The sequence below is a fragment of the Engystomops pustulosus genome, chromosome 8 (genome assembly GCF_040894005.1).
Source record: "Engystomops pustulosus chromosome 8, aEngPut4.maternal, whole genome shotgun sequence".
NCBI lineage: Eukaryota > Metazoa > Chordata > Amphibia > Anura > Leptodactylidae > Engystomops > Engystomops pustulosus.
The window spans coordinates 106,115,162-106,130,868 of record NC_092418.1 but is presented as its reverse complement, the minus strand read 5'-3'; the positions used below and the strand labels follow the sequence as shown (position 1 = coordinate 106,130,868).

General features: G+C 53.8%; 1 protein-coding gene across 1 annotated transcript in view; it reads left to right on the top strand.

The window, feature by feature from the left end:
- LOC140075829 (inactive dipeptidyl peptidase 10-like) overlaps window positions 1–5,211 on the top strand; it is a 78,801-nt gene extending 73,590 nt beyond the window's left edge. Inside the window, exons 22-26 of the mRNA XM_072122181.1 lie at window positions 1,142–1,241; window positions 2,024–2,082; window positions 2,268–2,340; window positions 2,535–2,608; window positions 4,447–5,211. Coding sequence (XP_071978282.1) covers window positions 1,142–1,241; window positions 2,024–2,082; window positions 2,268–2,340; window positions 2,535–2,608; window positions 4,447–4,584 — 444 coding nt within the window. The 3' untranslated portion in view covers window positions 4,585–5,211. The remainder of the gene's footprint in view (window positions 1–1,141; window positions 1,242–2,023; window positions 2,083–2,267; window positions 2,341–2,534; window positions 2,609–4,446) is intronic.
- Window positions 5,212–15,707: the final 10,496 nt, after the last annotated feature.

The window sequence follows — 15,707 nt, the reverse complement described above, 5'->3', positions numbered from 1 at the left end:
CCTGTGGCCTGTGTTGGGGTTTGTTTTCTGTGGATCCTGTGACCTGTGTTGGTGTTTTGTTTGTGTGGATCCTGTGGCCTGTGTTGGGGTTCGGTTTCTGTGGATCCTGTGGCCTGTGTTGGTGTTCGGTTTCTGTGGATCCTGTGGCCTGTTTAGGGGTTTGGTTTCTGTGGATCCTGTGGCCTGTGTTGGGGATCGGTGTCTGTGGGTCCTGTGGCCTGTGTTGGGGTTTGTTTTCTGTGGATCCTGTGACCTGTGTTGGTGTTTTGTTTGTGTGGATCCTGTGGCCTGTGTTGGTGTTCGGTTTCTGTGGATCCTGTGGCCTGTGTTGGTGTTCGGTTTCTGTGGATCCTGTGGCCTGTTTAGGGGTTTGGTTTCTGTGGATCCTGTGGCCTGTGTTGGGGATCGGTGTCTGTGGGTCCTGTGGCCTGTGTTGGGGTTTGTTTTCTGTGGATCCTGTGACCTGTGTTGGTGTTTTGTTTGTGTGGATCCTGTGGCCTGTGTTGGGGTTCGGTTTCTGTGGATCCTGTGGCCTGTGTTGGGGTTTTGTTTCTGTGGATCCTGTGGCCTGTGTTGGTGTTCGGTTTCTGTGGATCCTGTGGCCTGTTTAGGGGTTCGGTTTCTGTGGATCCTGTGGCCTGTTTAGGGGTTCGGTTTCTGTGGATTCTGTGGCCTGTGTTGGGGTTTTGTTTCTGTGGATCCTGTGGCCTGTGTTGGGGTCCGGTTTCGGTGGATCCTGTGGCCTGTGTTGGTGTTCGGTTTCTGTGGATCCTGTGGCCTGTTTAGGGGTTTGGTTTCTGTGGATCCTGTGGCCTGTTTAGGGGTTTGGTTTCTGTGGATCCTGTGGCCTGTGTTGGGGATCGGTGTCTGTGGATCCTTGGACTATGGTCTGTGAAGATTTTATATTTAGATTGTCTTCCCTACAGACTGACCTCCTATGCCAGAGGTTCTGATTTCCTTAGTCCCTTGGGAGGGGATAATCAGAAGGGGCGGGCCATTGTTTAGTGGGTGTGGTTTATAATACTTTAGCCACAAAATGTAGCAAAAGGTGAGGGATTGAACATCCTAAACCCTGTGAGTGGTTTCCGTGGGTGACGGCTGGAGTCCTACCTCATACAGTACCTCTCTGTGTCCCCCACAGGGTTATGGGGGCTACATTGCATCCATGATCCTCAAAGCCAGCGAAAGACCCTTCAAGTGTGGAGCCCTAATCGCCCCGATCACTGACATGAGGTTATATGGTGAGTAAATGTTCTATGGGGGTCTCTGCAAACAGGGGTCTCACATGAAGCCAAGCTTGTGGAACTCTTGTCTGTCATGACCTTAAAGGGAACCTACCACCCCGATTCTACCTATAAAGGTAGAAGGGGTGGTAGGTGGATGGATGGGACGTGAGGATAGCTCTTTTTTGGGCTAATCCTCACGTCCCGGGTTGTTTTAGAAAACTTTATTGCAGGAATATGTAAATTTTTTTATGCGGCTACTGGGGCGTGGAGTAGCCGGACATGAGGCTACTAGTTACGGCTACTCCACGCCCCAGTAGCCATGTTACTCCACCTACCATTTAATCTTCGGATGCAGGCCTTCGGTGGCGCCGGAGCTACTGCGCATGCACAGAAGGCCGCAGATGCCGGGGGACTCGGACGAGGGCGTGCAGCTACGAGGAGCTGCGCGCCGAAGATTAAATGGTAGGCAGAGTAACGTGGCTACTGGGGCGTGGAGTAACCGTGACTAGTAGCATCATGTCTGGCTACTCCACGCCCCAGTAGCCGCATAAAAAAATTTACATATTCCTGCAATAAAGTTTTCTAAAAGACACCAGGGACGTGAGGATTAGCCCAAAAAAGGGCTATCCTCGCGTCCCATCCATCCACCTACCACCCCTTCTACCTTTATAGGTAGAATCGGGGTGGTAGGTTCCCTTTAAGCACACGACTCCATACATGATTGCATGCGGCTGCCGGGGTCTGCGTGCGTGGCCCGGGGCCGCTAAGGACTGATTGCAGCTCTTCTTTACCCTCAGCTTCAGCCTTCTCGGAGCGATACCTGGGGATGCCATCTGCAGAAGACAACATGTATCAGGTAGAAGAATCCGGACTGAGCACAAGGGGTGGGGCGAGGTTAGAGACCCCCAGATTTACTAGTACTAGTGGGTTATACCTCACATGTCTGTAGTATACGGCTTCTCCTCTCCCCTAGGCCTCCATCTCTAATAGTAGTAGTGGCTTATACCTCGCATGTCTGTAATGTCTTCTCGTCTGCTTTAGGCCTCCAGTGTCCTGCACAACATTCATGGCTTCAGAGTGAAGAACCTGTTGCTGGTCCACGGCATGGCAGATGGTGAGTTCTGAGATGTGGGCCTTTATTTATGGCGGTATCACTATATTTTAATGATCTTATGACAGATGAGATCATATTCAGTGTTGCAGAGGGCTGTACAGTGTTTTACAGCTGTATACAGAGGAGATGATGACATCACAGCGGAGGTGTTACATCATCATCCCTGCCTCTGACTCGTGTTTTTCTCTTTTTAGCAAAAGTCCATTTCCAGCATTCAGCAGAACTGATCAAACAGCTGATCAAGGTTGGGGTGAACCACACGCTCCAGGTCAGTATGGTGGTGATGATGATGGTGGGGGGCGGGATAGTAAGATTCTAATCACATGGGAACCATGGCTGCTTCACACTTGGTATCAGGCTTCCCCCTCCCTTCCTCACAAAGATAGTTGATCAAAAATGAAAGTCCTGGAGAACCCCTTTAATCACTTCATATCAGATTGAGAACATCAAATGTAACCTATAATCATCTTACTAACCTCCTACCCCAGAGTCCAAAAGCCACCTCCATCCCCAATCATTTATTTAAAAAAATATTTGGTCGCACGCGCCATACTTACATGCACCAGGAAGAGATCAGTGAACTCCGACGCACCTCGGCACAGCAGCGACACCTGGTGGACATCGGGCACAGGACCATCATGAATCGCCGGAAGACCCGAATGCTCGTCGGGAAAGCCACCGCTGGAACGCGAATGGACCGGGTAAGTAAATGTGCCCCTATGTCTCGCTCTACCTTCTCCACCCTCGTGTCTCGCTCTACCTTCTCCACCCTCGTGTCTCGCTCTACCTTCTCCACCCTCGTGTCTCGCTCTACCTTCTCCACCCTCGTGTCTCGCTCTACCTTCTCCACCCTCGTGTCTCGCTCTACCTTCCCCACCCTCGTGTCTCGCTCTACCTTCCCCACCCTCGTGTCTCGTTCTACCTTCTCCACCCTCGTGTCTCGCTCTACCTTCTCCACCCTCGTGTCTCGCTCTACCTTCTCCACCCTCGTGTCTCGCTCTACCTTCTCCACCCTCGTGTCTCGCTCTACCTTCTCCACCCTCGTGTCTCGCTCTACCTTCCCCACCCTCGTGTCTCGTTCTACCTTCTCCACCCTCGTGTCTCGCTCTACCTTCTCCACCCTCGTGTCTCGCTCTACCTTCTCCACCCTCGTGTCTCGCTCTACCTTCTCCACCCTCGTGTCTCGCTCTACCTTCCCCACCCTCGTGTCTCGTTGTACCTTCTCCACCCTCGTGTCTCGCTCTACCTTCTCCACCCTCGTGTCTCGCTCTACCTTCTCCACCCTCGTGTCTCGCTCTACCTTCTCCACCCTCGTGTCTCGCTCTACCTTCTCCACCCTCGTGTCTCGCTCTACCTTCTCCACCCTCGTGTCTCGCTCTACCTTCTCCACCCTCGTGTCTCGCTCTACCTTCCCCACCCTCGTGTCTCGCTCTACCTTCCCCACCCTCGTGTCTCGCTCTACCTTCCCCACCCTCGTGTCTCGCTCTACCTTCTCCACCCTCGTGTCTCGCTCTACCTTCTCCACCCTCGTGTCTCGCTCTACCTTCTCCACCCTCGTGTCTCGCTCTACCTTCTCCACCCTCGTGTCTCGCTCTACCTTCTCCACCCTCGTGTCTCGCTCTACCTTCTCCACCCTCGTGTCTCGCTCTACCTTCTCCACCCTCGTGTCTCGCTCTACCTTCTCCACCCTCGTGTCTCGCTTTACCTTCTCCACCCTCGTGTCCCGCTCTACCTTCCCCACCCTCGTGTCTCGCTCTACCTTCTCCACCCTCGTGTCTCGCTCTACCTTCTCCACCCTCGTGTCTCGCTCTACCTTCTCCACCCTCGTGTCTCGCTCTACCTTCTCCACCCTCGTGTCTCGCTCTACCTTCTCCACCCTCGTGTCTCGCTCTACCTTCTCCACCCTCGTGTCTCGCTCTACCTTCTCCACCCTCGTGTCTCGCTCTACCTTCTCCACCCTCGTGTCTCGCTCTACCTTCTCCACCCTCGTGTCTCGCTTTACCTTCTCCACCCTCGTGTCTCGCTCTACCTTCCCCACCCTCGTGTCTCGCTCTACCTTCTCCACCCTTGTGTCTCACTCTACTTTTTCCACCTTCTCTTTTGTAGATTTATCCTGATGAGGGCCACAACATCTTGTCTGAGAAGAATCGCTTCCATCTGTACAGCACGCTGCTGCACTTCTTCAGTGACTGCTCGCAGGGAGAGGCTGTTGTGTTACCGCAGGAGTTGGAGGAGGATGAATAATTGAATGATTGAGCTCAGGACTTGTTCTTCTTACTCACTGGCGTCCTGGCAGAAACTGGAACTGTTGCCCCGCACGCGTGAGGCGTTCTGCTGAGGAGTTTCTACAGGCTGGGGTTGTACAGGGGAAGGTCCTTTCCACATGAACCTTGTTTTGGATACAATTAGTGTAGTGCATGTTTTCTTCATTTCCTTCACCGGACTTTGTCCTTTTGCTTTTTAATTCCATGAGATGTCTCGGAATTCACCAGATTTTATCATCCATCATTAAACAAGGGAGATCTTTTCAGGTTTTTTCTCCTTTCTTCCTTGGACAGAACAGGTCCCACCAGTTTTGCTGGATCCTGACCCTTCTTTTTCAGTCCACATGGGCAAAGTTTTTTGGTAGAGGATTTTTGCATTGTCCCTTTCTAAGTCTCCACCAGAACAGAGATTCTTCCTCTCGGAGGGCCACTTCTATTTTTCAAGCTCCGTTGGTCAAGAATCCCCATGACTCCTCGAGGATTTGTAGTGAAGACAAGTGATTTTTTTTGTCTGATTATGTTTCATATCTGATTTACTTTTCAATGTAAATTTCTCACTTGTATATATGAAAACATCAATATTAAATTATGGTTTTGTAGAAAAGTATGAGCTGCTGTGTGCCGACCTCCAGGACCCTCTCAGTTTATTCTGCTTCAGTGGCCTCAGGCTTTAAAGCTCGAGGCGCTTAGCCGTTGGGCTATTGACTGCGCTAAAGGGGTTATTAGCTGATAGGAGTTAGTGGTGTGGCATGGCCCCTTTAACATGTTGTGGCTTTTTCACCTTCCCTATTTCCTGTCTGTGGAGGAGTGATGTTGGCGATGACTAGCGGCTGGGCTAGTTGGTGGTACAGGAAGTGAGCACAGCTTAAAGGGAACCTACCACCACGAATCTACCTATGAAGGTAGATCGGGTGGTAGGTGGATGTATGGGACGTGAGGATAGCCCTTTTTAGAGCTAATCCTCACGTCCCCGCTAGCGTACCATAAACTTTATTGCCCTAATATGTTAATTTAATTAAGCGGCTACCGGGGCGTGGAGTAGCCGGACACGAGGCTACACGGCGCGGCTACTCCACGCCCCAGTAGCTGTGATCTTCGGCGCGCAGCTCCTGGCAGCTGCGCACCCTCGTTCGAGAAGCCGGAGTTCTGCGCATGCGCAGTAACTCCGGCCTCGTTCCCGAGATCGCGCATCTTGGCCGGAGTTACTGCGCATGCGCAGAACTCCGGCTTCTCGGACGAGGGCGCGCAGCTGCCAAGAGCTGCGCGCCGAAGATCACAGGGTAGGCGGGGGAAAGCAGCTACTGGGGCGTGGAGTAGCCGCGCCGTGTAGCCTCGTGTCCGGCTACTCCACGCCCCGGTAGCCGCTTAATTAAATTAACATATTAGGGCAATAAAGTTTATGGTACGCTAGCGGGGACGTGAGGATTAGCTCTAAAAAGGGCTATCCTCACGTCCCATACATCCACCTACCACCCGATCTACCTTTATAGGTAGATTCGTGGTGGTAGGTGCCCTTTAAATACTGGCTGCACACGCCGCTGTTACCCGTCCCCCTTCCCACAAGTTTCCACAGGCAGTTCCCGGCAGCTGCACGCTGCTGCTCTTCACCACCCGCAAGCACATGGAGCAGGGGCTCTGTTCTCCGGCTCCTCCACCCAGCATGTAGGGTTAGCGCTGAGCTGGAGTGTGGCTGCAGTTGCATCTGACCCCCAGCCTCCTGTCCCAGCTTGTCACGCCCCTCCGCCACACACAGTGCCTCTGCACAGGGGTCCGGCTGCTGCGAGTTCTAGCCTCCAGCCTCCTGCTCTTATGGCTAGTGGCGGTGCCGACTGCCAACGACTGCTCCCTGCCTCTCTCAACCCCCTCCGATGATTATAGCGGGTCCGGTGAGACTCCTCTGTGGGGGGAGCTAGCACTGCTGTCCTCCAGCCAGCTGGTAGTTCCGGGCCCACTGGTAGGTCCCATGCTGTCCTCAGCTCTCCTGCTTCTTCATGGGCTTCAACGGTTGTGGCATCTACTGGACTCTCTTCTACTTCCGTGGTTCAGTTTTTGCCGGGTGAGTCGGCCTGTTTCCATGCCTGGGGTGCAATTGTGTCCAACTCTGCTCTGTTAGCTTCTTTCTGCTCTCTCCTGGGTGCATCTCCCTTGGCTTTGGCCGGGGTGTCGCTGCCTCCAGCAGGGAAATCAGTGGAGGAGGCGTTGACTTCGACTTTTACTCCCTCCCAGTTTTAGGCATTTATATTTTTGTGGCATTTCTCCTCTCAGCAATCAACTGTCAAAGGAGACCAGGGACAAGATACTTAGGAATGATTATGTTGACATTTGGTCCCTGGTTTCTACGGATTTGGCTTCCGGCCTTTGCCGGGTTGTGTGATCTCTCCGAAGTACCCAGACAAATCCCCACAGTTGTCCTTTTATTTAGATACCATTTTTAGTGCCCTTCATTCTCACATTGGGTCTGCTTGGTGGAGGTATGACGAGATGTTTAGGAGGAGGCAAGCCCAACATCCTGACGTAGGTTGGGATACTAAGGCAACCGAGGTGTGGCTCCGGCTCATGATGACGCCTAAACACTTTCAATGGGTGCCTCCTCCCCCTCATCTGCTCCAGGGCCTCCTTTGAGGTGGCATGAATGCTCCACTTGCAGGGGCAATTATTCTGCAATCCAGTGTCCCCAACCTGCAGCCGTCCCTCCCCGGCATCAGGGTAGAGGAGATACGTTTACGGAAGTATGTGAGTTTGCGGGTAAATTTGAAAGGTGCTCACCTGGTAGCCACTTGTATGTAGGCGACAAAATGAATCCACTAGGGCGACAGATCCCTTGTAACCAGTGGGTAGCTTTCTTGCTGGTTACTTCAGCAGTGCCCAAGCTCTCCAATAACCGGTAGCCAAAGGAACCATGTGTAGAAGTGTGTGAGAGAAGGAAAAGGTGGGGCTTAACGGGTGCGCTTGTAACCTATGATGGCACACATGGCGTTTTAAAACGCGTTTTGGGGCCGTTTTTAGGCAGTCTGTCAAAAACCACTTGTTTTTGAAAACGCATCTGTTTTTGACACGTTTTAATTAAGATAATTGTTCAAACCTGCCAAAAATGGATGCTTTTTCAAAAACGCATGTGTTTTTTAGCGCAGGCGTTTTTTTGACGGACTGCTTAAAAACGGCCCAAAAGCGCGTTCAGAACGCCATGTGTGCCATCACCCTTATAGTGAGGTGTCCTGATCAATGACCAATGTGATTCATAATCAACACATTTTTTATTATAGGAAAGATATAAAATCCAATAGACAATCGTAGCGTTACAGATAAAATAATAAATGTCAGATATACATATATATATAAAAATAATACATAATAAATAATTATGAAATAAAATAGGGGGAGGGGTCAATTTAGTCCAGATGCATGGTATGAGGGTTAAATCCTCATCGGGGGAAGATTTACTTACCCGGTCCTGTCGCGATCCAGCGGCGCGTTCTCCGTCAAGGATTTGGGTCTTCCGGCGATTCATTAAGGTCATGCACCCGATGTCCACCAGGTGTCGCTGCTGCGCCGGGTCCGCCATCCTATTCCTGGGTGCAGGTAAGTGCCTGTCAAGAGTACCCAGGACCACCTGCCAAGAGGCCCACGCTGTCCGGGGAGAAAGCCCTGCCAGCTACAGAGGTTGCCACTGCCAGCTCAACAGCGCCCCCAACAGCTTCAGGTCAGCCCGGGAATAACACTCTTCCAGCTGTCAGCCATGGAGAAGAAACTAAAGCTCCTGCGGCCATCATCATGTGCTCTACAGCGCCCCCAGCTACTGAAGGTCGGTCAAAGAAGTGCCTGCCTCCTTTCTTTGCTGAGATACCTACTGTTGCAGGTTACCTTCCTGCTGTTCCAGCTACAGCTCCTGGGTGTCCCATGTCAGCAGTTCCAGAGCCCAACAGTGTCCGTGATGTTCCTGCTGAGATGATCCTGCCAGCGGACGATCTCCAGACAGTGACATCTTCTATTTTAAAGGTTGACTCTCCAGCTGCACTGGAACGTGTTCCAGTATCATCTGTTCCTGCTATAGCACATGATCCTGGGACCTGCAGTCCTGTTACAGCCACAGCTGCTAGATGACATCTCTGCTGCTTCTGCATCTACCTCTGCAGTTTCAGTTTCCACCACCAGATGTCTCTAGACAACAGATCCAGCCACTTCTGCCTTCACCCAGGCTGATGATGTCCATGCTGCAGTTCCTGCCTCTATGCCTCCTGCAGCTTTTTATTCTGCAATTGTTCCAGAACAACAAGAATAATTCCCTGAGGGTCTGTAGCCCATAATCAGGTACTTCTGTTCTGTATATATGACATTTGATTTGTTTTCTCCCAGTTCTGCTGAGCCCAAATAATCCCTGCATAGATCCAGAGACAATCCTGGACTCTTATTGATTTATTTATAAGCCTGAAACTTTCCTGGACTTCTCCCCAGTTGTGCTTTGAAAGCGCCCCTCTCTGCTGAATGCGGAGTAACTACTTCTCTACAAAGGACTGTGTCCCTCCTAGCAAGAGGAGATCCTATGCTTTCACTTTTTCCTTAATCAAGGACTGTGCCCAGTGATTGGGCTCTCATATAATTGAGACTGATAGTCGCTACACTATATGCGACCGGTCTGAGCCCTTCCCCCTGTGCGCTAGCGTCGCGTTATGAATGCAACGCTAGTGGGAACGTGTAAACGCACCCTTAGAAACAGCTATCCCACCCGGTCGAATGCTTTTTCGGTATTGGTGGTGAGAATGATTTCCCTGTGCTGCCGAGAAAGTCACCCACCTCCTCCGCCTGCCGAGTCCGCCCACTCCATCTCCTGGTCATGTAACATCCCTGATGTGCCCGGACGTTGTGGCAATGAGAAGAGCCTGGGGAAGCCTGCTGCCGACGCTGCATGTTGGGGAGGAGTGCCGAAGAAGAAGCGATCTCCACTTCACCAGGTAAGTCATTATATATATATGTGTGTGAGTGTATATAGTATATATATGGAAATGTGTGCATATACACATATATATATATATACAGTATGTGGGTGCATAGTTGCGTATGTATGAATATATATATATATTTTGGACTCCTTTTCTTTCATTTATAGTTTTCAGGTGAATGCTGTAGACTTCGCCTGATTCGGTCGACTATGTCGCTGGCCTGGATTATTTTTTTTAATAAAATGCTTGACAAGGGTGTGTCAGGGAGTTTTTATATTTTAATAAAATATTTTTTTTTAATTCAAAACTTGCCTTACTTACTTATTAATGCTGAGGCTTTGTGTAAGTCACTAGAAAAGACACTAACATTAAAGGGGTATCCGGGTTTAAAAAATTTCTTATGTCCGGGCTGGGGAGGGCTATTTAAACACAATGTACTTACCTCCTCCGGTGCTGCCGATGTCCCGCGCTGCGGCCCGTCTTCTCCGTGCGCCGGTTTCAGTACAAGGGCGCACAGGGAGCTTCCGGCTGGCCGGATGCTCCCATGCGCACCACCTCCCAGCGCTTACAACGCTGAGAGATGGGGACAGATGGGAGGAGCCGTCCACATCGCGGTCCGGAAGCTCCCTGTGCGCGGCTCCCTGACTGCGGCGCGGGATGTCGTCAGCGCCGGAGGAGGTAAGTACAGGTTTATTATGTTTAACTAGCCCTCCCCAGCCCGGCCATAAGAAATTTTTTAAACCCGGATAACCCCTTTAACCCCCTTACCTTAACCCGGGTACCCACCACCACCAGGGGGTGCCAGGAAGAGCCGGGTACAATCCCGTTCCTGACTTAGATGATCAGATACTGGGACGGCTTCAGGCCGGTATTATTGGGCTGTCAGGGTGCTGCTGCTCAATGGCGGTTCTTTATATATAAGTGGTATAGGTGGGGCGTCCACGGCCTTTGGCTTTCAAGGGACCCACGCCCATACCCGGGCCATATGTGAAGATCGCTAGGTTAAAAAACCCTCTATATTCACCTTCTGCTCTGCTGTGGACATTTCATTAAAGGTGGCCCATTACGGGCTGTGGTGGTGTCGTCGGGTGGGGGAGATAAGGCCTTCGGGGTTCCCTAGTTGTGTAAACAGCCCAGGGCCCACGGGACACCTAATAGGCCACTGATGTATTGTATCTAGCTGGTTATGGAAATTAGAAGGGACCCTACTTTATTTTTTTTTTAAAAAGGGTGTAGGACCCCTATCTATACCAGCCAGATACAATACAACAATGCAGCAGCAGCACCCTGACATTATTCACATGTGGGTGCTCACTATCACAGCCCAATAATACCAGCCTGAAGCCGTCCCAGTATCTGATCACCTATAGACTGACAGGTGCTGGATTGTACCCGGCTCTTCCTGGCACCCCTGGTGGTGGTGGTGGGTACTGGTGTTCCTTCATATCTTATAGTCCCTTTGTCCCAGACTTGGTGAGGTAATGATGAATTCTGCGTAACACATCTCAAGGAGAAGTGGGATCAGCGGATTTCAGTCAGAGGGCCCAATACTATAGGGGGGTCAGGTGGATCTCCGAGCCTCGTTAACCCATTCCCGACGCGCGCCGTACTAGTAAAAGGCTTACCGTTACTGCAGCAAAGGCGGTTTCACCTCGATCGCCGAGGCTACTTCGTTTTAACCCATTCATTACAATGTGCTAATTGCACATTGTAATGAATGAGGAGTAAAATCCACATATGCTGCCATACTGTAATATGGCAGTATGTGGTAGGATCGATCAGACAACCTAGGGTTAGAGTACCCTAGTGCAGTGGTGGTGAACCTATGGCACAAGTGCCAGAGGCGGCGCTCTGAGCCCTCTCTGTGGGCACCCAGGACATCACCCCAGCATGAAGTTGAGCAGACAGGACTCAAAGAATCTTCCTGGAGAATCTTCCTACAATGATAGAGGAATTTGCCCTCCTCCATTCAACTGCATTGGTGTCTTTAGGAGGCTGAACGATTGAAAGTTGTCAAAGAAAAAGGAGAAATAAATTACTGATTAAATTGCTGCGCTGGCACTTTGCAATAAATAAGTGGCTTTTAGTTGAAGCTTGGGCACTCAGGCTCCAAAAGGTTCGCCGTCACTGGCCTAGAGAGTCTGAAAAATAGTAAAAGTAAAAAAAAGTTTAATAAAAATTATAATAAAAAACCCTAAAAATTCAAATCACCCCCCTTTCCCTAGAACTGATATAAATATAAATAAACAGTAAAAATCATAAACACATTAGGTATTGCCGCGTCTGAAAATGTCCGTTCTATCAAAATATAATAACGGTTTTTCACTGCGTTTAACCCCGTAACGGAAAATAGCGTCCAAATTCGAAAATGCCATTTTTTTCCATTTTGAAAAATATAAAAAAAAATTAATAAAAAGTGATCAAAAGGTCTCACAGTCCCAAAAATTATAGCAATGAAAACGCCATCACAATTCGCAAATAATGACACTACCCACATCTCCGTACACCAAAGTATGAAAAAGTTATTGGCGCCAGAAGATGGCAAAATCCGAAAAAAACATTTTGTACAGGAGGTTTTAATTTTTTTTTAATGTATGAAAATATTATAAAACCTATACAAATTTGGTATCCACGTGATCGTACCGACCCAAAGAATAAAGTAGACATGTCATTTGGGGCGCACAGTGAAAGCTGTAAAATCCAAGCCCACAAGAAAACTATCGCAAATGTGTTTCTTCACCATTTTCACTGCATTTGGAATTTTATTCCCGCTTCCCATTACACGCCATGGAATATTAAATACCGTCACTACGAAGTGCAATTTGTTACGCAGAAAATAAGCCGTCACACAGCTCTTTATGTGGAAAAATAAAAAAAGTTATAGATTTTTGAAGATGGGGAGTGAAAAATGGAAGTGAAAAAACTAAAAAAGGCCAAGTCGTTAAGGGGTTAAGGATGAGAGTCACCAGGTCATCGTGTTTTTCATGACCGGGGAGCGTATTATATTTTGTTGAGAGGTCACCCGCTGTTCGATCAGTTCGCGAGGCGGCGGCCGTTATCGGTTTCTGATTCTCCAGCCCCGCTGTTGGGTACATACTGTACTTCATCTAAGCATTCCTGTGCCATTTTCTCCATCCTGGATGCACAGGGGGTTCCTGCAGCTTCTCCTGGGCCGCCCGGGGGACTTGTGAAGTGGATTCCTGCCCCTGAGACATCACTGGAAAGATGGGCAGTGAGGAAGGGCCTGGAAAGCACGGAAAGGCTCCAGCATGTGGGGGGGGGGGTGCACCTGATGCTGAGATCAGGGGCAACAAGGGAGGGCACCGACTCTATGGAGGAGACCTGCAGGGGTGTGCGGGGGAGCCGGGTCCCCTCACCCTAAGGCCCCGGGGAGGCTGCCCTTTATTGCCTCCTGGTGGGGTGAGCTGAGGGGGGGGGGGTGATGCTCGGGGCAGTGGCCCTGGGCCGGTGAAGCCCCTCTCTTCCTACCAAATAGATTGGGGGCACCCCGAGGGGGCCTCTCCGTCGTGCAGGCAGCACTGAGGACAGCCCAGCACATATCAGGACCCCGGCGCCCGCGCGTGCTCTAACGTCACTTCCGGTCGGTCTCACGTGTGGACACCATGGCGGATCTACAGATGAAGCTGCTGCGGAAGAAGATCGAGAAAAGGAACGACAAGATCCGAGAGAGAAACCGCAAGAAACACCGGCTGCAGCAACGTGAGAGACAGCGGGGAGAGAGAGAGAGTGACAGCGAGGGGAGAGAGAGAGAGAGAGAGAGAGACAGCGAGGGGAGAGAGAGAGAGAGACAGCCAGGGGAGAGAGAGGGAGAGACAGCCGAGGGAGAGACAGCGAGGGGAGAGAGAGGGAGAGACAGCGAGGGAGAGAGAGGGAGAGACAGCGAGGGGAGAGAGAGGGAGAGACAGCGAGGGGAGAGAGAGGGAGAGAGACAGCGAGGGGAGAGAGAGGGAGAGAGACAGCGAGGGGAGAGAGAGGGAGAGAGACAGCGAGGGGAGAGAGAGGGAGAGAGACAGCGAGGGGAGGAGAGAGGGAGAGACAGCGAGGGGAGAGAGGGGGAGAGACAGCGAGGGGAGAGAGGGGGAGAGACAGCGAGGGGAGAGAGGGGGAGAGACAGCGAGGGGAGAGAGGGGGAGAGACAGCGAGGGGGAGAGAGGGGGAGAGACAGCGAGGGGAGAGAGGGGGAGAGACAGCGAGGGGAGAGAGGGGGAGAGACAGCGAGGGAGAGAGGGGGAGAGAGAGAGCGAGGGGAGAGAGGGGGGGAGAGAGAGAGCGAGGGGGGAGAGGGGGGGAGAGAGAGAGCGAGGGGGGAGAGGGGGGGGAGAGAGAGAGCGAGGGGGGAGAGGGGGGGGAGAGAGAGAGCGAGGGGGGAGAGGGGGGGGAGAGAGAGAGCGGGGGGGGGAGAGAGCGAGGGGGGAGAGGGGGGGGGGAGAGAGAGAGCGAGGGGGAGAGAGAGAGCGAGGGGGAGAGGGGGGGGAGAGAGAGAGCGAGGGGGAGAGAGAGAGCGAGGGGGGAGAGGGGGGGAGAGAGAGAGCGAGGGGGGAGAGGGGGGGGAGAGAGAGAGCGAGGGGGGAGAGGGGGGGGAGAGAGAGAGCGAGGGGGAGAGGGGGGGAGAGAGAGAGCGAGGGGGGAGAGGGGGGGGGAGAGAGAGCGAGGGGGAGAGGGGGGGGGAGAGAGAGAGCGAGGGGGGAGAGGGGGGGGGAGAGAGAGAGCGAGGGGGGAGAGGGGGGGGGAGAGAGAGAGCGAGGGGGGAGAGGGGGGGGGAGAGAGAGAGCGAGGGGGGAGAGGGGGGGGGAGAGAGAGAGCGAGGGGGGAGAGGGGGGGGAGAGAGAGAGCGAGGGGGGAGAGGGGGGGGGAGAGAGAGAGCGAGGGGGGAGAGGGGGGGGGGAGAGAGAGAGCGAGGGGGGAGAGGGGGGGGGGAGAGAGAGAGCGAGGGGGGAGAGGGGGGGGGGAGAGAGAGAGCGAGGGGGGAGAGGGGGGGGGGAGAGAGAGAGCGAGGGGGAGAGGGGGGGGGAGAGAGAGAGGGGGGGGGAGAGGGGGGGAGAGAGAGAGCGAGGGGGGAGAGGGGGGGGAGAGAGAGAGCGAGGGGGGAGAGGGGGGGGAGAGAGAGAGCGAGGGGGAGAGGGGGGGGGAGAGAGAGAGCGAGGGGGGAGAGGGGGGGGGAGAGAGAGCGGGGGGAGAGGGGGGGGGGAGAGAGAGCGGGGGGGAGAGAGAGAGCGAGGGGGGAGAGGGGGGGAGAGAGAGAGCGAGGGGGGAGAGGGGGGGGGAGAGAGAGAGCGAGGGGGGAGAGGGGGGGGGGGAGAGAGACAGCGAGGGGAGGGGGAGAGGGGGGGGGAGAGAGACAGCGAGGGGGGAGAGGGGGGGGGGAGAGAGACAGCGAGGGGGGAGAGGGGGGGGAGAGAGAGAGCGAGGGGGGAGAGGGGGGGGGAGAGAGAGAGCGAGGGGGGAGAGGGGGGGGGGAGAGAGAGCGAGGGGGGAGAGGGGGGGGGGAGAGAGAGCGGGGGGGGAGAGAGAGAGCGAGGGGGGAGAGGGGGGGGGAGAGAGAGAGCGAGGGGGAGAGGGGGGGGGGAGAGAGAGAGCGAGGGGGAGAGGGGGGGGGAGAGAGACAGCGAGGGGGGAGAGGGGGGGGGGAGAGAGAGAGCGAGGGGGAGAGGGGGGGGGGAGAGAGAGAGCGAGGGGGGGGAGAGAGAGAGCGAGGGGGAGAGGGGGGGGGGGGAGAGAGAGAGCGAGGGGGAGAGGGGGGGGAGAGAGAGAGCGAGGGGGGAGAGGGGGGGGGGAGAGAGAGAGCGAGGGGGGAGAGGGGGGGAGAGAGAGAGCGAGGGGGGAGAGGGGGGGGGGGAGAGAGAGAGCGAGGGGGAGAGGGGGGGGGAGAGAGAGAGCGGGGGGGAGAGGGGGGGGGAGAGAGAGAGCGAGGGGGGAGAGGGGGGGGGAGAGAGAGAGCGAGGGGGGAGAGGGGGGGGGGAGAGAGAGAGCGAGGGGGAGAGGGGGGGGAGAGAGAGAGCGAGGGGGGAGAGGGGGGGGGGAGAGAGAGAGCGAGGGGGGAGAGGGGGGGGGGAGAGAGAGAGCGAGGGGGGAGAGGGGGGGATAGAGAGAGCGAGGGGGAGAGGGGGGGGAGAGAGAGAGCGAGGGGGAGAGGGGGGGGAGAGAG